This window comes from Lissotriton vulgaris, chromosome 8, assembly GCF_964263255.1.
Source record: "Lissotriton vulgaris chromosome 8, aLisVul1.2, whole genome shotgun sequence".
In the NCBI taxonomy this organism is placed as follows: Eukaryota; Metazoa; Chordata; class Amphibia; order Caudata; family Salamandridae; genus Lissotriton; species Lissotriton vulgaris.
In genome coordinates this window covers 1,379,533,929-1,379,557,002 of record NC_141696.1, presented here as the reverse complement: position 1 = coordinate 1,379,557,002, position 23,074 = coordinate 1,379,533,929, and the positions used below count along the sequence as shown (strand labels likewise).

General features: G+C 46.4%; 1 protein-coding gene across 1 annotated transcript; it reads left to right on the top strand.

The window, feature by feature from the left end:
• Positions 1 to 517: 517 nt before the first annotated feature.
• Positions 518 to 7,897, top strand: LOC147698783 (zona pellucida sperm-binding protein 4-like). Its single transcript, XM_086933514.1, has 12 exons — positions 518 to 720; positions 1,475 to 1,596; positions 2,077 to 2,170; positions 2,258 to 2,413; positions 3,260 to 3,447; positions 3,774 to 3,871; positions 4,850 to 4,986; positions 6,260 to 6,449; positions 6,553 to 6,697; positions 6,870 to 6,948; positions 7,147 to 7,233; positions 7,701 to 7,897. Exons 1-12 carry the CDS (start codon positions 528 to 530, stop codon positions 7,871 to 7,873), a joined length of 1,662 nt encoding a protein of 553 aa, XP_086789640.1. The 5' UTR covers positions 518 to 527; the 3' UTR covers positions 7,874 to 7,897.
• The last annotated feature ends 15,177 nt before the right edge of the window (positions 7,898 to 23,074 follow it).

Here is a 23,074-nt window from a genome sequence, read left to right as displayed (position 1 = left end):
GGTACAAATCTGGACTGCCAGGTCCTTTCATATGGGATAACTTTCCAATTTAAGTAACAACACGATCGCCTTTGCAGCTTAGATGCAGTGAGAGCAGACCTCTCACGTTCACCTGGTTCATACTTGAGTAGCTCGTCCAGCACACATTTTTGCTCTGCATTCTGGGGCTTGTAGTTCTCTTTATACTATTATAAAACGAGGAATGGCAAACAAAAAATCTGGACTGGGTGCGCTATTCATGCACCGGCCTGGGAAGTCTAAAGGTAGAAGGTGGCGGAGGGGGCCGCACTATAAACGTTATGCTTTCATATGGTAGTTTGCAATATAGTGTGAATAACATACCCGACTTCTTCCTGAGCTTGGAGCAGGTCTGATTGGCAAGCAATGTACATCAGGTGATTTTTGTGGCAAGCTTGATTGACAGGGTTCTCCGGTGAGCCCTCCTTCTAGGCTCGGGATTGGTGGAACTGAGTTCTCAGGGTATAAGATCACACCCTGTGGTACTTGAGCCAGGGTTCTCAGGTAAGATGGCGGCTGAGAGTGTACGCGCGGTGCTGTTGTTCGTGTTGTGCAGTTTCAGACCTGTTTTTGGTGCTGAGGAGGCAGCGCGGGAAGTGGTGCTCGATGACCAGTCTTCCTCGTTGTCCTGCGGCCCCCGCGGACTGCAGTTTGTGCTTCCGCCGCCTGCGACCAACGGCTCCTTCACTGTGTCTGTGAGAGGTAAGGGAAGGATTTGCGTGGGACTGGTGGAGGGGGGACGAGAATGTCGTGGAGAGCTAGCTACGTTGGTGTAGCTGTGTGCTGCTCTGAGTTTTAAGTCTTGCGCTTTTTGTGTGTCACATGTTGGGTTCCTTGGTAATCAAACGTTCGCTATGTGAGAAACTGGTGAGTTGGCGTTCTCTCCACAAAGTTGTAAAGCAGTTCCACGTCTGTTGGCAGCTCCTATATCACTTATCGTAAATTTTGGTTTTGCATTGCCCTTTATAACTATGTGCCTACAAATCCCAGAATGCTGCATTGGCAGGGCGGGGTTTTATGGGGGAGCGCCGGGATTAATGTGAGGTAGGCTTTCGAAGGTCGAGGTGTTGCATTTGAGTAAATGTTTTAAAACCTTCTAAAAGAGGTTTCCCTACCCAGAGGACGTCTGTGTCTGTCTGACTATCTGTAACGTGCAAGTTAAATTTTCGACATGGAAAAAATATGAAGTGAAGCTATGGGGTCATGACGCTTGTTGCTGTTTGGGGAAATCCGGTAGGCTAAAAGTGCACCTCCTTGGGATGCGTTGAACTACTGCTTTTACAGGGCAACGGTCTTGCTGAGCTCTGTCCTTGGTATTCTCTCTGTCTTGGGCTTGTGTGAGTTGCATCTGCATGGTGAAGTTACTTTGTTTTTAAGCTGGTAATGATTGGTCAGTGGTCTGTGGGGACATCTGAAGGGCGGTTCCTGATCACTGCTCTTTGTTCCCCGTGTCCAGATCAGACCGGACTCTCTCATGCTCTCCAGAACGACACTGACTGCAGGACTTGGGTTGTTTGGCGACCAGATGGCTCTCTCGTCATTGGCGCGGACTACACAGGGTGCTACGTGAGTGAGCAGGTGAGGAATGCTCCACTACTACAGCATGATAGGGGGCGCGTGTTTGGTCTCTTAATTTATTACTTTCATCTTCCTGGGTGGGTGTGTTTGACTCACACGAGGCGGAGCATGACCTTTCCACATGGGGAGGCAGCAGTGATCGACTTTGTACAGAAGTGTACAAATGTGATGAGTGGAATGCTTCAGTTAATCGGTCACTGGTAGTTACTCTGAGCTGCATTCCATTGTTATATTGCACCCCATGCCACCTCAGTTTGGACCCAGCCACATGCAAATACGTCTTGACCCTGCTCCAATAGGAAGTTTACTGCCAGGCCCAGTTCTTTCTCTCTCCCCCCCCCCCCCGAACTGGAACGCAAGCAAGACCAGTTTATTCCCTGGGTCTTGTCCGTTAGGTGCTGCTTGATTTCTAGTATCGCAGTAACATAACCTTGTCATGGGAGGATGGATGCAAGCTGTACAATCTCTCTTCTCCTATAGGCTGAAGAGTATGTGATGACCCTGGAGATCACGGAGCTCTTTTCTACTCAGAATGCCACTCTGGAGAAGCTTCTGAAGTGCCCAGTTGTGCCAGGTGAGTTGGAGATAGTTTCTGGCAGTAACCGCCTTCAGAGGGGACTATGATCATCGCTGTGGTAACTTGAACCTACTTTCTTTGCAGCGATGGACGCTCCCAGCCCTGATGTCTGTGCTGCTGTCGCCAGAGTAGACCGGCTGCTCTGTGGCCGCCTGCCCATCACCCGGACGGCCTGCCAAGAGCTAGACTGCTGTTATGACCGGACTGATGGCTCCGCGCCATGCTACTTTGGCAAGCCAGGTTTGGGTTGAATTGCTTTTTAGTTTGTAGGCTGCTGCCTTTGCCTTCCAGTTAAGCCTCTGGTAGGCATTCTTGCTGGTGGTGGTTGGGTTAAGTCTACAGTCTGCCGTACTAAAACTAGTTGTAGTTACTCGTGTGGACGCTATTCCAGCAGCTGCATACCTGCTTTCAAAAGCTGCAAGAAGTGATGGCACATAGTTAGATGGAGACTGGTGAGTTGTGGTTGACGTTTGCAGTGTTCCCTGGGTCCATTCCAACTTATAACCATTGGGCTTAGTGCACAAGTCGAACTTTCTAATGTTAGTTTATAAATGTAGTGGCGCTGCCAGCACTTGCATGGGGCAATCCCCATGCTATCTATGATGGCCGTCTTGGCAGCAATTGTTTTTGGATGTGCAATGCCCAATAAAAAGCACTGGCTGCCATGATGGAGGACTTCCATAGAAAGGCCCATGGGTATGTGAAGCAAACTCCACCAAACATCTGGGACTAATCTGATCTGCGCAGAAATAACCACCTGGGCAGGGTTGGCTTGGCAGGAGCGACTCTGGGCAGCTATAGGATGGTCTGGCAAAAGCAGACCTTTTCTGGGCAAGGTGGTTTGGTCAGGGACGAGTCGAAGGTGACTGTTTACACCCCTGATCTGATGCCAATCTGAAGTTTTTTTTTTGTTTGTGTTTTTTTGTTGGTGTAGCTGATTCAATCTTGCGCTTTCCTAATGCACACTCTGGAATTTTAACGTTTTGGTTAAAATATCCGACTATGTATTGGACTGGCTTGGGAACGGGTGATCCACCATGGAGAAGGAATCCATTCAGCACGTTTTTTTATTTTGTATTCCTCTAGTGACTGCCCATTGCACTGCCGAAGGCAACGCGACCATCGCCATCTCCGCCGATGTTGTGGTGCCGCCTCTGAACCTGAGCTCCGTCCGTCTCCTCGCTGTGAGCGGCGCATGCCCGGGACTTCAAGCGACTCAAAACCAGGCCTTTCTCTTGTACCAGTTCCCCTTGTCCTGCAGTGGCGTTTACCAGGTGAGATGATGCGGAAGCATCTGACGTAGGGATTGGTGAAATATTGTGGAATTGCCGTTTAATTTGGAGGCGAGTGGTGGCCTGGAACGTCCCAATAAGCCCTCTTTAACTTTAGGGTGTTGAATGTGTTCTCAATATGAAAGTCCACTGGACTTCTCTAGCACATTAAAAAAAAAGTGCTGCTTTATCTGTGTTCATCATCCATGCATATAGTGCTCCGCTTTTGACTGACCTGCCTTTCCACTCCTGTCAGTGATGCTAGAGTAACTTCGTCTTCAAGCTTTTAGTAAACTCTGTTTTGCTCATTCGGTTCATCTCGTCAACAGGTCGATGGGGACTCCACTTTTTATGAGAATAGACTGGAAGCGCTCAACCGTGTGCTGACCTGGAAGGGCGCCTCCATCAGCAGGGACAGCACCTTCAGGTAGGGGGCACCTGATGGCGACTGTACTTGGTGTGGAAATTTGGCACAATGAAGTGAGTTCTGTCGGTGTGTGACCGATCCAGCGGACATGTCCTTCCATGCAGGTTCCCTCTTCACTGGAAAAACCTGCCTACAAGGCTTTATACCTTGTTGGGAACTATTCATCGCCAAACCTCGTGCCAGAAAGATTCTCACATGGCCTGCTCTATATACATGCCTTTTACTTGTTTTCACCATACTCTGCCACAACCTATTACTCTGTTCAACTGACTTCCTTGCTAGACTTGGGGCCAGAAGTTTAAGAGAAGGGCTTGCTGAATAACCTGCTTCAGAGCAACGACATAGTTTCCTAATAGTGCATGAGCTTCTTGCTACAAAAACAGAGGTGGTTTAGGATGCATTGGTGCCACTAATGGAGTTGCCACTGCATGTCAGGAATTGGTTCACAGGCCTGTAGGGTTCTGTACTCCAGCCAACACCTGATTTGAGTGGATGGTACCTAATGCATAAGTACATACTTGAGGGACTTTAACTCGTATCTTGGTTATTAACTAGCCAAGCCCCATTTGATCGACTTTCACTTTTAAACCGCTGATAAAATTGTGGAATGGAAGGTGTAGGGGGGTCAGACCTTATAGTATTTTCTGTCCACTAACACTGCTTGTGCCTCTCCCATGGCTGAAAAATGCTGATGCCCAAAGATTGTTCTGGTGATGCTTTACAAAAAAAAACCTTGCACCAAATAGACTGCGTACTATCAAACCTGCAACTGCTGCCCCTTTATTTCGTTCTTGCTGGCTCCTGCTTTCTCGCTTTGTTGTTTATTTTTTTTTTCAGGCTTTCCTTTGTTTTCCCGTTTGCTTGTGTCCATCTGAGTGGTGGACCCCACCTGGTCAAATTAAGGACTGCCCGGCTAACTGTACTGATTCTTGACCCTGTGCATTGGGAGTCATTGATGCTTCTGCTCTTACTCCTCAGGTTGACCGTGCGTTGCACCTTCAGCAGCCGGACCAGCGGTGCTTTTGTCCCTCTGCAAGTGGAAGTCTTCACGCTACCACCACCTCTGCCAGTGAGCAGCCCTGGACCCCTCTTCCTAGAGATGAGGCTCGCGAAAGGTACGGGGCCTGAAGCGTGTCATTTAATAGTAGACCTGATAGTTAATGCATCTTTTACACCGACCATCAATCCCATCCGGTGTTGAAATCTCACCTGACTGAGCAATACCTTGCTACACAACTTGCTCGCTTGGCTTGGAAACCTGGCGTTTGTATTGATTGTTAATCCAATTGCTCCTTGGAATCCTAGTACCCTCCCGCTATCGGGACTGTGCTGAAGGTGGTCAGGTTGCTTGTGGTTGGGTGTATTTGGCTTTTTTTTTTTATCACTTAGGTTTTTCTAGCCTGCCTACAAAAAGGCAAAACCTTGCCCCGCTATTGGTGGAACGTTAAAGATTCCAATGGTATCTGTAATTTTGCTAAGTATTCGTTTAGGAAAAATACTGCATGTAAAGGCTCTTCCAACTGGCATTAACAGTAAGTTTTGAGACGATCGAGAAACTGTTTGATCATCAATGGTGGGTGGTGCAGGACAATGTCCCAAGGGGAGACCCGACGTTGCTCTACTCATGGGGCACCAGTTGTAGGCCATTACTGGCGGCAATGTAGATTGGATGGTGATCTTTGGGGCTGCATTTCCTTGGTTATCTAAATGATGGAGATTACTTAAAATCCTGGGGGTTACCCGTTCTTTTACTGTTAGGATGAAAGATGCTGAGTTTTGACACAAAGACCAGCTGTTCTCTAACCTGCTTTGGCATCTACAAGGCGTAAGTGATACTTTCAGCAACTTATTTGCCACATTGCCAGAACATAAGCGTCCTGGGTCCATAGAAGGTCCGTCTTGAAGCATCAACAGAATGCTTAAGCTTGTGGCTAGTCTCCCTAGCTGAGTAGAGACCACCTCTCTAGGTCATGATCTACATTTTCCAGCCCTGGGCACTTGGGTCAGTCTAATGCATTATGGGTGTCCTCCACAGAAAGCGATAAGTAGGTAAGCATATTAGGAAGAGATTGTCGAATAACCTAGAGAGGTGGGATCTTAGCAATGTGTGTCCCTAGCAATGCTTTAATTACTGGTCAGTTAAATCTGTTGCCAGGGCATTTGCATGTTGGGTGTCTTCGATAGTGAGTTGGTCATGGGAGCAGAATTGAAAAGACTTCCGTCCTGACTGTAGCAGATGGAATATTGCCAGAGTGCCCCTCAGCTGGTTTGAGGCTTCTACTACATACAGGATCCATATTGTTTTTTGCATATCACTGGGTACATCTTATAACTGGCTAAACTCTCATGGAGGTCGGTGCTAACCTCTAGTGTGTTCTTTCTACACAGATCAAATGTACAGTTCCTACTACACCACCAGCGAGTATCCAGTGCTGAAGGTCCTCCGGGACCCCATATTTGTGGAGGTTCGGCTTCTGCAGCGAACAGACCCCAACTTGGTGCTGGTTCTGAACGAGTGCTGGGCCACCCCGTCCAGTAAACCCATGCAGCGCCCACAGTGGCCTATCTTGGTGGCAGGGTCAGTGTGGCAATAAGTTTGGTTTGGGGGGTGGGGAATGGAATATTTTGCCCGTTTGATAGTGCTCATGCTTTTTGATTTCCGTGTTCTATTTCTGCTCCAGGTGTCCCTATGCTGGCGATAATTACAGGACCCAGGTCTTCAACAGTGCTGCTTTTTCTATCCTGCAATTCCCATCACACTACCAGCGCTTTGCCGTCAGCACCTTCACCTTCGTTGGTGCCAATCAGCAGAATCTGAGGGGCCAGGTGAGTTCTTGGGTGTTTACGTGTCAGTTTCTTTCTTTAACCCATTTGGCAGCCTTCTGGCCACATTTTGTGGGTTCTGCATAACTGTCCTCTTGCCACAGCTGAATGACTTGTCTTCTCTGGTATAGAGGATGATGGAGTGTTCAGGTCCTTATCCCACCTTCTCTTGCAGGTCTTCTTCCACTGCAGCGCCTCGGTGTGTGTCCCTTCTGCGCAGAGATCCTGCTCGCCTTCCTGCCCGTCAAGGAAGAGTAAGACTTGGTCCTTAGCATGTACTACTGTATTGAGTGGTGGGAGCTGGTGGTTGATAGTTTATTGGCTCACTCCGATTTCCCCCCCCCCCTCTTGATGCACACTGTTAGTTCAAGCTGGAGGCCTTGAGGAACCATCTACTTTGGAGACCCCAATGTTAATGTCTTAGCAACCTTTGCTTGTTTCTTTCTTTGCAGAGCGAATGGTGAAGGATTTGGAGACCGAGGATGTGAACATTGTGACTGAGGGCCCTGTCTACTTTGTCATCAAAGGAGAAGTGGCTGGTATGTGGCAAGGGAAATTGGAGAGAAGAATCAGTGGCAGTGGTATTTATGGCTGCATTTACTAGTGATTTACACACTGTATAGTGGCTACTGATTATGGACTAGGGTTGAAGGGGTGTTTCTTTCACTGTGCGTTGGGTTGAGCTGCAATTGATCAATTTTAGCCCCTGGGACCGGCATGTAAATACAGCCACTCGTAAGCATCAGTTCTTGCCAATGGTAATGTCTGGGCTTGTTGGTCTGTTTACTGAATGGGAGAGAACTTACCGAAGTTTTAATTAGGGAGTGGGGTGTGTGTGGGTGGGGGTGGTACACTGCTTGAATCCAAGGAGGAGTGTAGTCCCAAACTAGGTCTATTGCAATCGTTACCTTGCTCTACTTCCCAATTACAATGTGCATAGGTTGATCAAAGTAGTAATCATCTACTTTGCCTAGTATAACCTCTATTTTGCGTTCTTCCTCCCCAGGCTCCCGAAGCATCTCTGAAGAACCCTTGGTACCAGGATGGACCAGAGCAGCTGTATTTGCAGTCGGATTCCTGGTGCTTTTTGCTGTGGCTTGTCTTGCTTTGGTTCAATTTGTCAGACTCTGGAAGCACCGCAGTATTCGTAAATGCAGACTGGCAGTGGTGAAGACCTAAAATAAAATCTTTACTACCAGTCCCAATGCTGTGTCATGTGTTTGTGTTCTAATGGCTTGTCCTAGTTTCTTGATTGGTTTGACTACATGGACCACGATGCTTTGGGGCAACACGCTGATAGGACAAGCAGTGTGCGACCAATTGGATTTTTACTTATATTCAAGCTCCTAGGAGCTGGTGGGGCTGACGAGCCGGGTTACGCACCTGCGTGCCACGAGTGGTACCGGACCTGAGGATATTTTTTGGCAGCCTATGCAGCACCCCTAAATACATGCCTATTCCCTGCTGACGAGAGGTAACCACCTCGAAACACGTGTCCAGGGATGGCCAACGCGACTTTGATTTTTTTGCTCAAGACCCTGGCTGAGGCGCACCCGCTGATGCTAAATACATGGACCACGATGCTTTGGGGCAACACGCTGATAGGACAAGCAGTGTGCGACCAATTGGATTTCTGTTTGAGAGAAGGAACATAGCTGGGGCGCTATCCTGGAAATTGTGCAGCTGTACCGAACTCCCCCCCCCCACCATATACTCAATGGAGTATATAATTCTGGCCATCGGTTTATGAAATTTAGAAAATCTTGTGTAGTCTACCCTTTTCCTCCGGACGCCGTGAGACTACTCAGTCTAGCTGGATTTTTACGGGATGGATTCCCACAATGGATGCGTAGAGAATTAATGTAGGTTTCTACGTCTGGTTCTTCAATTCCCTCACTCAGACCAATAATGCATAGATTGGATATATTTATCCAGATTTCATAGTCTGCGTTATTTTATTGTTTTGCACATGTATGGGGTGCATTTGTCCATTTAAGGTTAAGCTTTGGTTCTGTAGGACGACCAGTTGTTCATAAGCAAGCCCTAGGGTGATGGAAGCAGAATTCGCATCCAATGTAAGTGCTACGATATTTGCCAGATCAGAACGTAAGTGAATGTTCCCTAGAGATATCCAGGGCACAAGTCCTAAAAAAAGTGGGGAGATGCTGACATCACAACAGGAAGTGACATCACGAAAGGTGGCTTGCACTCGGTTGCAGTTTACTTATCGAGCTCCCGATAAAATAAGGGGGGGGGGGGTCGGTGTCCACCCGCGTGGTACCCCGACTCGAGCCCTGGAGATATCTGCCTTTACATCTTCACACAATTGAGCTCTTAACTATTACAAGCTCAGCAGGAGATCTGTCTTTAGGAATCCATTTCTGGCATACCTTCTGCCACTTGAAACCCAACTGTTCCATAGGTGTCTTCGACTATGAAGCTTGGGTGGTAGAGGAAAAAGCCCGTTTCTTTCCTCTGGGCCTGCCTCAAGAGGCATGGGGAGTGCGAGTTCTAAACACGGATATTTAGGGGCTCCACTTATCTGAAATCAAATGCTCCCGAACACACCTGGGCCAAAAATAGGGTCTACAAGGGGCAAAGGCCTGCACTATGGAGGATCAACCAATGATCACCATCTGCAAGCATGAAAGTCTGGAGCGGGCCCTAATCAAGTGTTGCAGCAAACAAATGATGGAGGAATGCTGACAATACAAACATTACTCCCCCCTCCGGTCAGAAGATCTGGGTTAAATCCATTGTTCTTTTGCCCCCTCTGCAACCCCAGTTTGGACCTGGGCCATATGCAAATCAGTCTAGACCCTGTGCACCATGGGAACAGTCCAGACTGAACTGACATGCCAGGTCCTCCCTGGACCGGAAACATCCTGGGACTGGTTTCAGGGCGTAATCGAGGCCGTTAACGAGAGCAAGATGTGAACCATAGCTGTGTATAACCAGTGGGCCACCACCTACATTCTTAGACTGTTGTCTTGTCTGCCTAAGTGGAGGACTCTTGCACTCTGCCTCAGCTAACCACAGTAGTTCCGCAACATAAACCAAGATCAGATGCTTCAATTGAGTTTAAGCGGAATCTCCATTGTCTCAGAGCCCTGGCAATAACAAAATAGAAGCATGCTCTTCCTCACTGGTAGGGGTGAGGGACAGACGCTACCATTACTGTCACCTGGCTCCTTCACATCATGGCTCCTGGCCCACCAGGGAAGCAGTAGAGATGCAGGTTGTGACAGCTCCTCTTCACTGGCCAGCGCAGAGGGTCAGTGGAGCCAGGACAGCAAGATGCTGCCTGTCTTTCCTCTCCTAAGTGACGCCAAGTTTGATCTCCAGCGGCCTCTGCTGTGGCAAACCACCTGCACTATGTAGGATCACTGGGCCTCCAATTGAGTGCTGTGGATGCTCCGCATTGCCATGTCGGGATATCTATGTACAATGGTGCTTCTATCAAGCTGTCCATTGGATCTCTCAGCAGAGCCTTCTAAGGCATGACCATCTTGGTCTGCAGTTCCCTGTTGCAAGGATCCTGCTCATACCCAGAACTGTGCTCAGACCTAGTACATCAGTGAATTGTGGTGTACCAGAAACTCACCTCAGTACCTGGAAAAACCCCAACCAGCTAGCATCAGTGTCACATTAGCTCTTCGTCCTATAGCAAAGCAACCAATGATTAGACAACCTAAAACATGCGACTTAGTACAAACTCAGGAATGGTGGGTAGTGAGGACACACTTTTGTTCTACTCTCATATCAGTCCACAACAGGAGTAAAGACATGATAAGGTTACAATATTTATTTTAACGAAGTGATCTCCTGTGCTGTATCTTAGACAACATAAGCAGACATATGATTAAAAATGTGGTCAGCATGGTTATAATGCCATAAAATACAAAATGAGATCGTATTACAATGATAGTGAAAACTGGTCCTATAGTGCCTAGTTTTAACACCCTCCCTATATAGGAACTATGTTTATAAACTATAGAAGGTCTCTTCGGCTTGCTTGGGAGACCCCATTACCTTTCCGCTCAGTATGAGTAAATTACATCTGGTTCAGCATAGGCTCTCTGCATCCCTGGAAATGGAAATCATCCTGCCAGAATCTTAGTTTGCTCACAGCTGCCAAATTGTCTAGAAATAATTACTCTAACATGCCAAAAAACAGCTACCATGTTTTGATAACCTTGATGGCTTCAGCACTCACTGTGCAGACTAGGGGCATGATGTAAGTCTAGAGATGTCGAAAACAAAACCTTTTCTCATGTGTAGACCTTCGCGAAGGCTAACTTACAAAAACAGCTATGCAGTGTTGTGGGCAAAAGGTTAAATGTCGTTTAAACTTCTAATAGGCCATGCTAACATAACATGCGCACAAAGCAGGCCTTTAATACTACACCCTCCCTTGATCGGGGAACGCACAATAAAGGGCGCAATATTCATAGAATGAAGAGTTAAAGTTTGAATGAGACAACACCAAGTTCAGGAATTTTGCCAAACTTGACAATTTGGAGTAAAAGTCCGAATTAAAAAGTAACCAAGTCAGTGACAGTCACGGGTGACCATGGTGTGAAAAAGACTTTAAAAAAAGAAATGCTTCAGGCAATACAGGAAAAACATTTTTCTATTACCAGTGCAGTACGTGTCTATGAAGCAGAAATTTCACACCTCAATCCAACAGCGTGTAGGCACTGTACGTTGCCACTGCCGCCAATAGGAAGTCTTTTTCATTATCCATGAACATTTCAGCCATCCAATTAAGCAACGGTAAAGAACATTTATGTCTTTCAACAGCCGGGGCCTCTAGTACCATCAAAGGATAACTTGGGCTTACTTCAAGATAACTGCTTGCCAGAAAGTCATTGGCCGCAGTCCATCTGTTACAATTGCCTAGAACCCCATGAGGAGCTGCGCAGGCCATAATCCCTAAACTAGAACTCTATTTCATGAGCAACTAAGGGACTCATTAGTAGATTAAAATCCAGGTCAGGAGACAGTGTTGCAGAGGCACAAATCCAGGGCCCATGCAAATCCATAATCCAGACAATGGAAAACAGGCTGTAAGTGAAGTAGCAAAACTGGAAGGATAAACCATATGCCACATTCTGAGTTGCCAGAGGCAGCGATCCATAGTATTCTAGCATCCGGTTACGAAGCTGGGGCAGATTGGTGTGGGGCACAGAACGTGCATCCATTTCATAGTAAACAAATTAACAGCAGCGCACCCGCTCCCAAAGCGAGAATTAACGGGAAACCACAGAAGACGCACACAAAAATCGAAAGAATCCTGGGATCACACCAAATATAGTTTGAAATGAGGTCATAAGGCCAGAACTCATATACAAAGTGCGCCAGGCCCATGGTTGACTAGGCATTGAAGATTGTGTAAATCAAAGCACCAAAATGCAGGGGCAGGTCAGTTTTTAATAAGGCATGTACCTCAGTACGACTGTTTGCAATGTGAAGGACGAATGTTTCATGTGCAGATGTAAGGGCGACTTCCTTCTGGGACAGAAGAGCTCTTATTCGACTCATCTTGTTGAACTCTGCTTTTAAGGTCTGGATAGGAGGCCAGATGGAAACATCGAGCATTCCATGTGGAGGAGGAAACAGGACCTTCTTACAGCAAACCACACGTTGGGAAACTAACTATATACGGAATACCAGCAAGCATACTACAGCAATCTTCATTATTTAATAATAAAATAAGTACCGTTTGCACATAACTTGAAAGTTGGTGTAATAGCAGGAGTGCCTTTCAAAACTCATGCAAGATTAGGCACTGTAATATTACAAGAACCGTGCAATTGCAGATTTCTACAGACTAAAGAGTGATCTGATGTGGTAGTGCAGTCTTCACCTTTTAAATAAACCTCTTTTCCTTCCCTCAAGCACCTATATGTAAATGGGAGATTCCACACTTCATGCAGAAAAGCGCTACCTAAAGGTTCAAATCTGCCTATGGCATAGTGTTTCATGCAAGACTCAAATTTAAACAGGGGGAAAGGTAGAGTTATCTACCCATGGATGAGCCAAACTGCGGAATTCGACTCGGCCACTGAAAATGCTAACGGTTCCAGTTTTTCAATATGCAGCAGGGAAAACGTGGCATCTTTCATTGACATAAATTAAACAGTCAAATTAAAAGGCAAAAATAACGATGTCGTGTTCATGTAACCCCAAGGCACCGACCCAGATTTTAAGGTTTGAAGAGTCCATGCAAACTGCATTATAGAGCGCAATTGATTTTGTCCATACATTAACGTCTTCTTGTACAATATCAACAGATGAAACAATATTATCTAATATGTAAAAATGTGAAGAGAGGGTGTTAATGTTATTATCTACAAAGGCAAGCACTTTTTCTAAATTGGCCTAATCAATAGCTCTAAGCCTAGAAGCAGCTTCCATCTGGGACAGTTTCCAAACTTCGTTGTAAACAGCATATATCCATCCTTTCGATCTGCCTGCTGCAGGCCCTTTTACAAAATCATTTAAATCAACGGCATCAGTCAGTTTGGACAAGTGCAGCTTAACTGACGCTAAGGTGGAATGTTTGAGCCAACTCTGACACAATTTGCCTACAGAATATGTGGTGACTGAATGTTGACTCTGAAAACGGGGATCTACTCTAACCTATGTATAGGCTGGGGTCAGACAAACGGTGCTGGCAGGAATCTGCACTATGGTACCCCCCAGCATTTACATGCACAAAGCGGCAGGCACCGCGCGGTGCCTACCGCTTTGTGCATGTAAATGCAATACATGCATTTTTAACCTTGCGGTGGGTGCTGCTTCAAGCAGCACTCTTTGCAAAGTTAAAGGTACGGGATGTGACCGCCTGGGTGGAGGTCACATCTTAATTTGCATGGAGGGACCGCCGCTGCCCATGCAGACTGTGTCTCTATCTCGGGGGTGGCGGACGGACGCAGGTCCGTCTGCCATCCTAATGACCCCCTATGTGTTCATTTACGAAGCGAAAAAAATACACCACAAATCCGATGGACATGAATAAAATTATTGAAAAAAGCACCAGCCAAATGTAAGTCCAAGGGGGAATCAAAAAATGTTTTTTAAACCAGGTAGCAAAAATCGAATCTTTTGAAGAGGATTTATGTGGTTGCACCAGTGTCAAATGAAAAACTGGATTGATTACCCTAATGGGTCTCCAAATTAGGCATAGACAATTCAGTGGGGTAAGTATATTCAGTATCATTAAGAGTATCACCAGCAGGTTTATTCAATAAGGGATTCGCAACAGTATTCATCTCGATAGCAGGATTCTGGACCAAATAAGTGTAGCACCATTGCCGGACACGAAACTGCAGGTGTCATACTATGTGTATGCCCCCCCTGTGTAGTTTGACATTGTCAATGGAGAGGTACCTGTTCCCCTTTCGCCCAGGAAGAGGAGGTAAAATGATTGTTCTTGTACCCTGCACACCAAGCAGGGGAATTGGAGCTCAATAGGAGGGACCGGATTCCTTCTTGTTGTCGATCTTCTCTCGGATCAGTTCTCTAACTTGGGGTAGCCAGCCGACTACCGGAGTCTGCAATGCAGCATCAGATGTGGAGTGCAAATATTCCTTTGCAAGACTGTCTCTGGTCTTTTGTAGGTTCTGCAAAACATTAGAATGTTCATCTATGTCAAAGGATGTGGCGGCCGCCGCCATGTCTAGACCATCAAGGTCCGTAACAATTTTTTTTATGCCAAAGAACATTTTATATGGGGTCCGCCCGCCCAGAGACCTTCTAGGGAGATTATTTAATGCACCCCATATGCTATTGAGGTGGGTAAGCCAGTCTCGCCTAGTACCTAAAACCTTAGCTGTTAAGGATTGCTTTAAGTCACGGTTCATCCACTCCACAACTGAATTACCCTCAGGCCTGTATGGAGATGAAAATTTGACCTGGACCCCCAAAGAACTCATGGCATCCTTGTATGCCTTAGAGGCAAACGCTGGACGGTGCCACACGCAAAAATTCCCACAAAGACATGCAAATCCCTTATGACAGTTCTGGAATCAGCACTCCTTTGAGGCCACAGCCACACAAAGCGTGTGCAAGAGTCAACTGCTTCTAAGATGTACTTATACGTAGTATCAGATGAGAAAGGACCGCAGTGATCCAAATAAACACACGCAAGTGGTTTATTAGATATGCACAACTGTGTTTGGGGCGGGCGTGCGTGCAGCAGTAGAAGGTTTAATTTGCTGACAAACATCACATTTAATGACATAATCACACGTTTGTTTGTACAAACCCCGCCACCAATACGGTTGCTGGAGAAGAGATACAGTAGCTGACACACCAGCATGAGATGAAGCCATCCCAGCGTGGGCTGCTGTAATCCAAGTCTGTCTGTGGTCCGCGTTTGGTATTAACCTGTCATCAACGCCGTTAATTCTCACATAAGGAACTTTATCAGGGCTTAAATGATAAGCATATTTAGAAGGGAAACCTCTAGGGTAATTACCTCCCTTCTCTGTTGCAGCAATAGCTGCCAAGATGTCATCATCAATCTTACTTTTGGAGCGTGTAACCGCTGCTACTGTGTATGTTGCAACTGCTGTCTTGGCAGCCTCATCTGCGAGACTGTTGCCAACAGCGTGAACTCCAACACGCTGGTGACCCAGAGTATGAATTACAAAGACAAGTGGCAGCCTCTCTTTAAGCTCAGCCACTTGAACCTAGATCATTTTATGTTTTATTGTCCGACCCTTGGAGTCACAATAATCATTTTGAGTCCAAAAGGGTAGATTGTCATTGTATGATTGAACACAGTAGTAAGAGTCACTTACAATAAGAGTAGTCACACTGGGATCTGCATACTCCAATGCAAGCATAAGAGCACGAAGCTCTGCCAAGTGGGCGGTACAGGCCCCTAATGTCTGTGTATGCACAACATCGGACTTGAATTCACCATCCACCATAGTACCAACCACAATTGCGTAGGCTGAAGAATATGCATGCTTAGAGTCCGTAGCTGCTTGAGCGCTTCCATCAGTGTAAATGATACAACGGAAATCCTCAAGTGGGCGCATCGTCAGAGGAGCCGGATGAACAAATTCATACTGCAAAAACTCCTGAGTCTGCAGAGAGGAATCAAAAATTAATGTGACATCCGGAGATGTCAAGGACGTGGCCCATTGTATCCACCGTGGGTGCAAAGCTTTTGAATTAGGTACACTGGCTTTCGTCTCTGCCTCCAAGGCAGGATACGGAGTAAAAACCAAAATGCGCTTTCCCTGTGACAGTGCACATTCCTTAAGAATCCCCATCTGCACTGCTGTCAAAAGTTTTTCCACAGTGGAAAGCCGCAACTCAGCCAAAGTGTACAAGACTGACTTGTAAGCAATAGGGACTGTGTCACCCTCATTAAAAGTGAGGTACGTGAAACCCACCGCCCCTGGCACGATTCTTATCGCCAGGTTGGTGTGATTATCACGAGTCAATAAGAATTTAGGTTCTAGAAGATCAGCCTGCAAAGATGGCAAGATGGCTGAATGTTCAGGCAGCCAGCACAATTTGGAGAAAGTAGGTTGTATCAAAGCGTGAAAGGCTTGATATGCTGGGCATATTCGGGAATGTAGGTACGCCCGAAATTGAAAAAGCCCAGTAAAGATTATAACTTGTTCAGTGTTGTGAGAGCTCGCAAAAGTGCGCATTTCTCCAGGAAATGAGGGGCTAAACCTCGACCTTAGTAGTTGAGCTGATAGCCCAGGAACAACACTGTGTACTCTGCAATGTGTGATTTTGCAAAGTTACATTTGTAACCAAAGTCTGCAAACTGGCATATTATGTGGTCAACATGACACAGATGTGAACATAATTCGCCATCTGTGAGATAGATGTCATTCACATACGAACATACATCTGCGTCGAGCCTCTCCAAGAGAGGTACAACGCGGGCGGCAAAGACACCTGGATTGTTCTTATAGCCAAACAGTGAAAGTGGCACTGTTTGCCCCCACTGGTAGAAGCGGTTCATTGACTACTAATAGAGGACAGATTGTGGGCAAAAAAACCATTGGATATGTCAAGTGTGGTCTTGAACCTTTTACGCACAAGACTATCCACGAGAGCAGAACTGCAAGTTTTCTGCAACGTGGACATACGACAATGTGAGTTTAAGTTGCGGTAATCCAATACCAAACAGTACGAGCCATCTGGCTTGGTCACAGTAAAAAGAGGGTTATTCATCGGAGACACAGACGTTTCAATCACACCTTGATATTCCAATTGCTCAAGATTTCCGCAACGGAAGCTTTCGCTTCATGCCGCATGGGGTATTGGGGTTGAGGCTGTGGCATGGAAAGCAAAGGAATCTCATGTCGAGGGGAAAATGTGTCCCATCCACAGTGAGTATGTTACAAAGCCGGCGCATGCGCCTTAGCCCAATCTTCTGCAAACTGCAGTGTGTGCGAAACTAGGGACGATTACATCCTCCCCTTGGGGAGCATCTAAGACAAAGGGTGGGGGCCAGTCGACCTCGGCCAACAAAATATCGTAGGTAGTAGAAAGATTTTCCCCCCAAATACCTTTTATGGTACGTTCTATGTCACCTTCAATGATAAGGACAATTTCATTAAGTCCATCAGGAGGTGCCACTCTAGTGTCAGCTGTCTCAACTACAGCAAAGGTCTCAGTCGCTGTCACCTTCAGTAGTGGACGCAACGCCTCTCGAATTATGGTAATCTCCGCCGTGCTGTCCAACAGTGTTAGCGCCCATGTCAAATTCTGAAGCTGCGTTCTCACTATCTGTGGCATATCTTGCTGTTACCGCCGCAATTTTCTTCTTCTGAAACTGGGGCCTTTGACACAGTGACTCGTCCTGCTTGCCTTTTCCGTCAGCCTTGCGAGACTGCTCACGGCTCTGTTGGGCACCTTGACCTCTGCCGCAGCCTCCTTCACCGGCGGGTGGTACCGATGTTTCATGCAGAGAACGTTGTTCAGGGACCTGAAATCTATCAGAAGACTTAATCGTAGCGCGGTCGCGCAACTCATATATGCTCAGTAGAGGCAGGTGTAGGTGAAGCAGGACAGGATCCCTGTTTCTGTTGCTCCTGTTGTTTATTCTTATTCCAATTTTGTTTCTGAACTTTTGGGCGGTCATCTTTTTCAGACCACGCTTGCTGAGTTTGCTGCTGTGTTTTTTTAGCAAAAGGCTTAACACCCAAACTATTACGGCCAACGGTCTTATAAGCCTCCGTAATAATTCTCGGTAACGGGGTTTATCAGCGTCGAAGACATCGCGCAAAGCATTAGACACCTGGAAACTCACTGCATCTCCCTTGACATTAGCAAGGGCCTGATCGCGAACCATGTCAAACGTTCCCACGAGTCTCATCCCCAACTCCACAGCTGCCTCCGGTCTGTGTTCATCCTGAACATGCTTGATCATGGAGGGCAGGACAGCCATTGACTGGGTGCCAAAGCACCTAGTATAGACTGCCGCAAATGTCACACCCCAAGTGGTACAGTCATTTACGTCCGGCACTAAGTCTTTCTGCAAACTAATTGTAAGAATCCTGTGTTTTTCCACAGGAGAAGTTTTCAGGAATACAGCCTCCAGCTGGTCAAATTACTCGGCAAGCCAAAAAGGCATCTCATCCTTATCTTGGGGACGCTTGCCCATAATTGCATTTACCATAACGGGACTAAGCTTCAGTCCATTTGGCCCAGCTGAACGCGCCTCACCACCCGGGGCCCCCCCGGGAGGTTGCAGGTAATATAATGAACCAGACCCCTTATCACTGACACTGCAGAGGCATAAAGGGGCCTTAATTCAGAAGATGTCAACCGCGACACATTAGGATGCGGGGTATAACAGCTAAAACAGGCTAAGTAGTGCCTTGAATTGACAACGGTCCTTCTCTGACCACTGTTATAACGTGTGGGAGGGCCCCATTAAACCAAATGGCATGCTGCCAAACAGAAAGCGGAATTTCCTGTATCCTATATGGAGTGTACACTGCAGGGACGGCAGACGGAGTGTAACCGCAGGAAAAGTAACCCATGAGTAAAACAGCTCACAGGGTTATGCTGCGTCAGCAGATACAACAAAAACCACTGTCTGTCCTTCCAAAGAAACAAGGTAATCCTGCAAACGATTCTGCACATGGCTGTGCACCGTGATCTCAACCACATCCATATTGACACAGTGACAGATAAGCACAATGCAATTTAAAAAGCACAACTGGGTTGTAATTCAATAGAAAACAGTTTTATATTATCAAGCTTAACTAGACCTATGTAACTATAGGTAGGTTTTATCCGCCACTACTGTCAACCGGAAACAATAGTGAGGGGGTCGGGGACTGATAAAAGCACTACTTGAGAGTCTCACAATAAGACCACACTTGTTGGCGGCGCCATGTTGCAAGTATCCTGCTCATACACACAACTGTGCATAGAGAACTAGGACATCAGTGAATTGTGGTGTACCAGAAACTCACCTCAGTACCTAGAACAACCCCAACCAGCTTACATCAGTGTCACATTAGCTCTTCGTCCTATAGCAAAGCAACCAATGATTAGACAACCTAGAACATGCGTCTTAGTACAAACTCAGGAATGGTGGGAAGGGAGGACACTCTTTTGTTATACTTTCATACCAGTCCACAACAGGAGTAAAGAAGAGACACAGTAAGGTTAAAATATTTATCTTAACGGCGTGATCTCATGTGCAGCATCTTAGCCAACATAAGCAGACATATGATTAAAAATAATATGGTCAACATGGTTACAATTCCATAAAATACAAAAAGGGAAATCATATTACAATGATGGTGAAAACAGGTCCTATAGTGCCTAGTTTTAACACCCTCCCTATATAGGATCTATGTTTATAAACTATAGAAGGTCTCTTAGGCTTGCTTGAGGGACCCCATTACCTTTCCGCTCAGTATGAGTAAATTACATCTGGATCAGAATAGGCTCACTGCATCCTTAGACACAGAAATCTTCCAAGTGTGTGAAATCATGGCGAGTGTGAAATAATAAGGGTGCCAGAATCTTAGTTTGCTCACAGCTGCCAAGTTGTTGTGTCTAGAAAGCATTACTCGAACATGCCGAAAAACAGCTTCCATGTTTTGATAACATTGACGGCTTCAGCACTAACTGTGCAGGCTGGGGGCACGATGTAAGTCTAGAGATGTTGAAAACAAAACTTTTTCTCATGTGTAGACCTTCGTGAAGGCTAACTTACAAAAACAGCTATGTATTGTCATGTGCAAAAGCAGCAAAAGGTAAAATGGTGTTTAAACTTCTAATAATGTATACAAAAAAGGGTGATCTTTGTGGATCCAGAGGGCCAAATTACCACTCAAGACAGAGTGGAAGGTCCAGACCGCAGCGTGGGCCCTCAGATAACTGATACCAAGGAGGGGACTGGGCTGTTCCTGGGTTCATAGTGCAGGTCAATGGGGAGTGGATATGTGTAGGAGGTTAATAGGTAACCCACCTGTGGGTATCCATTTTGTTGGATATATTGGCCTCACACACCCTTGCAGGTGTCATGCTTCATCATGGGCAATGCTCCTCGTTGGGTGGGCGGTGCAATACCCAACGGGCAACACCTCAAAGAGGGGCTCTTTAGCGGAGATCTTTTAATCCAACTGCCCTTGGGTGAAGTGTGGGTGAGGGGCCAGAAAAGTTGTAGACAGTATGTGAAATTAAAATAGCGCAGGGGTACCAGAAGGAACTTTATTCGGGTGGTCGACATGTTTCTCGCGAAGGGTTAATTCACCCTTGATTCATCAGGACCTATAAAAAGTACTCATTGTCTACAGTATGGCTGATCTATCTAAGTATCAGTGCTTACGTGTACGTTTAGGAAATAGAGTACCTGCATATACATTGTTCCATGCCTGGGTTTGGGAAACAAAAGGAGAAAGTAAGGGGTTACATCTCAAGTAGGTACAGGCCTCAGACAACTGGGGGATGGACGATATTACACACCAATACCTTCCAACCCCACGGAACGCCTCACACGCACCATTGCTGGGCTTGTCGAGTCGGCTCTCAGCGAGGGTTGGATAAGCAAAAAGGAGGCGGAATTCCTGACTAAGAAAGATCCTAGGGTTCCGTACTTCTATACTCTCCCTAAAATTCATAAGGAGACTACCCCCATACCTGGACGCCCGATCGTCTCAGGCATCGACTCCATATTGGAACCGTTATCACAATTTTGTGATCACTTTTTGCAACCCTTGGTTAAACGCATCCCATCCTATATACAGGACACAACTGATATTCTACGTCTCCTAGACACATTTCAGGGGAACCTCCAGATTGACCTCCTTGTAACCCTCGACATAGAGGCCCTCTACACGAACATCCCACAGTTGGCCTCTCTAGGGGTGATAGAAGATATACTGAATACCGAGACATGGTCCTCACCTACACCCCCAGCCTTTGTCATGGAATGTACCAATTTAGCACTGACGGAAAACTTCTTTGAATTCAAAGGAAAGTATTACCATCAAACTCAGGGCACATCGATGGGGAGTACATTTGCCCCATCGGTGGCATGCCTCTACATGGCAGATTTTGAAAAGATTTACATTGACTCCCACACTAATCCCTACCACAACAACATAAAATTGTGGCGGCGATTTATCGATGACATTGTGATCTTCTGGGCTGGCACCAGAGATTCCCTGGATGAATTCTTTGAATGGGTAAACACACTGAATGTATATTTACATTTCACAATAACGGCCTCTGCCACACAGATCTCCTTTCTTGACCTGACCATCAAACTAACGGAAGGCCAACTGAGTACCAGCATGTTCAGAAAACCAACAGACCGCAATAGCCTACTCCATTATAGTAGCCACCACCCAAAAGCGTTGCGAGCAAAACTCCCCTTTGGGCATTTTTTGAGAGTACGGCGCAATTGCAGCAGCCTGTCTGAATACAGAACCCAGTCTAATATTCTTTCAAGGAATTTGTCTGATAGGGATTACCCCTCTAGAGAGATAACAAGAGCACAGAAAAGAGCTCGAAATAACCACAGAGGAGCACTCCTAGAACATAGGGACCGGATCCCCAAAACCAACGAACCAATGACATGCGTCACCACCTTCACGCCAGCCTCAAATGTGGTGAAGAAGATCATTATGCGCCACTGGCAAATCCTTAATACGGGAGATCTCTCTCTTGAACCTCCTAGGTTTGCATTCAAGAGGTCCAAAACGTGAAGGACATACTCATTAACACAAGACCAAAATAACAAACTGTCACAAACCAGACTACCCTGTGGCAATTACCACCAGTGAAAGGCCACTACCCTTGTGGTTCATGCAGCGCATGCCCTTTCACGGCAATATACAACACTGTTCAGCTCACAGACTCTTTCAAGTGGGAGTTAAGGGGACACACAAACTGCAATACACCGAACTGTGTATACCTACTTATGTGCCCCTGTGGGCTCCTATATGTGGGGATGACCACTAGACCAATCAAACAACGCATCTCAGAGCATCGGAGTAACTTCCGCTGCAAGAAAAACAATACGAAGATGTGCAGGCACTACTTAGAGATGAACCACACAGCAGACTCTATGAAATGGATGGGGAGTACATTTGAAGCAAACGCAAGCATCTCGAAACAGAACCTTTTCTTTAGGGAGCAAAGATGGATCCATCGTCTGGCCACAGACAGGAAAGGTTTAAACGAGGACATCCCCTGGGGTTCGCTGTAATCTCCACGCCCACTCCCACACTCTTTGGCTGATGCTCCTGATGACCTTCTAAGTGATTGCCATAGCTATTAGACCCTACACTTTTTCACAACAGCAAGGGAATAGCTAGACAATATCAACAACATAGTGCTGGGAGGTACATAAGTATCGGCTACCTTCCTGGCATAGAGCACACATAAGCATTCGATGAAGCCCATAGCGATACCTACTCCATTATCTATGAACCATAGATATCTCCTTCTAACACAAGATTCTTTGCCCCTGAATGACTGAATTTATAGGCAATTGAGACATATGACACACTTCCAAGATGGCCGTTCCCCCTAATGGACAAGGTCACATGACACGCAGGGAGCTGAGTAATTCCCTTTACCTAACTAGAAGGGGATAGTAGAACGCGCTCTCAATCACACAACTTTTGCCTTAACCCTATTATGTTTATTCCACAAAGTAGTGAAACGTGGACTTCTCCCCGAACACATGATGAATGAGTTATTCTCAATTCAATGATATACACTATAGACGGTAAAGCACCGCCACACCAATCCGAAATGGCCGCTCCTTTAACCTAGCTAATCACGTGACCAGCACCGAGCCGGCAGTATTCCCTCCAGGCGTGTCCCTCCCATTACCAAGATATAGACAACGACCGCCGAACGCTC

Excerpts from the sequence above, each read along its gene's own strand:
- LOC147698783 (XM_086933514.1), top strand. The coding sequence starts at position 528 with ATGGCGGCTGAGAGTGTACGCGCGGTGCTGTTGTTCGTGTTGTGCAGT. Across the intron at positions 1,597-2,076 it reads GGTGCTACGTGAGTGAGCAG|GCTGAAGAGTATGTGATGAC; the intron begins GTGAGGAATGCT and ends CTTCTCCTATAG. Across the intron at positions 6,949-7,146 it reads TTCCTGCCCGTCAAGGAAGA|AGCGAATGGTGAAGGATTTG; the intron begins GTAAGACTTGGT and ends CTTTCTTTGCAG.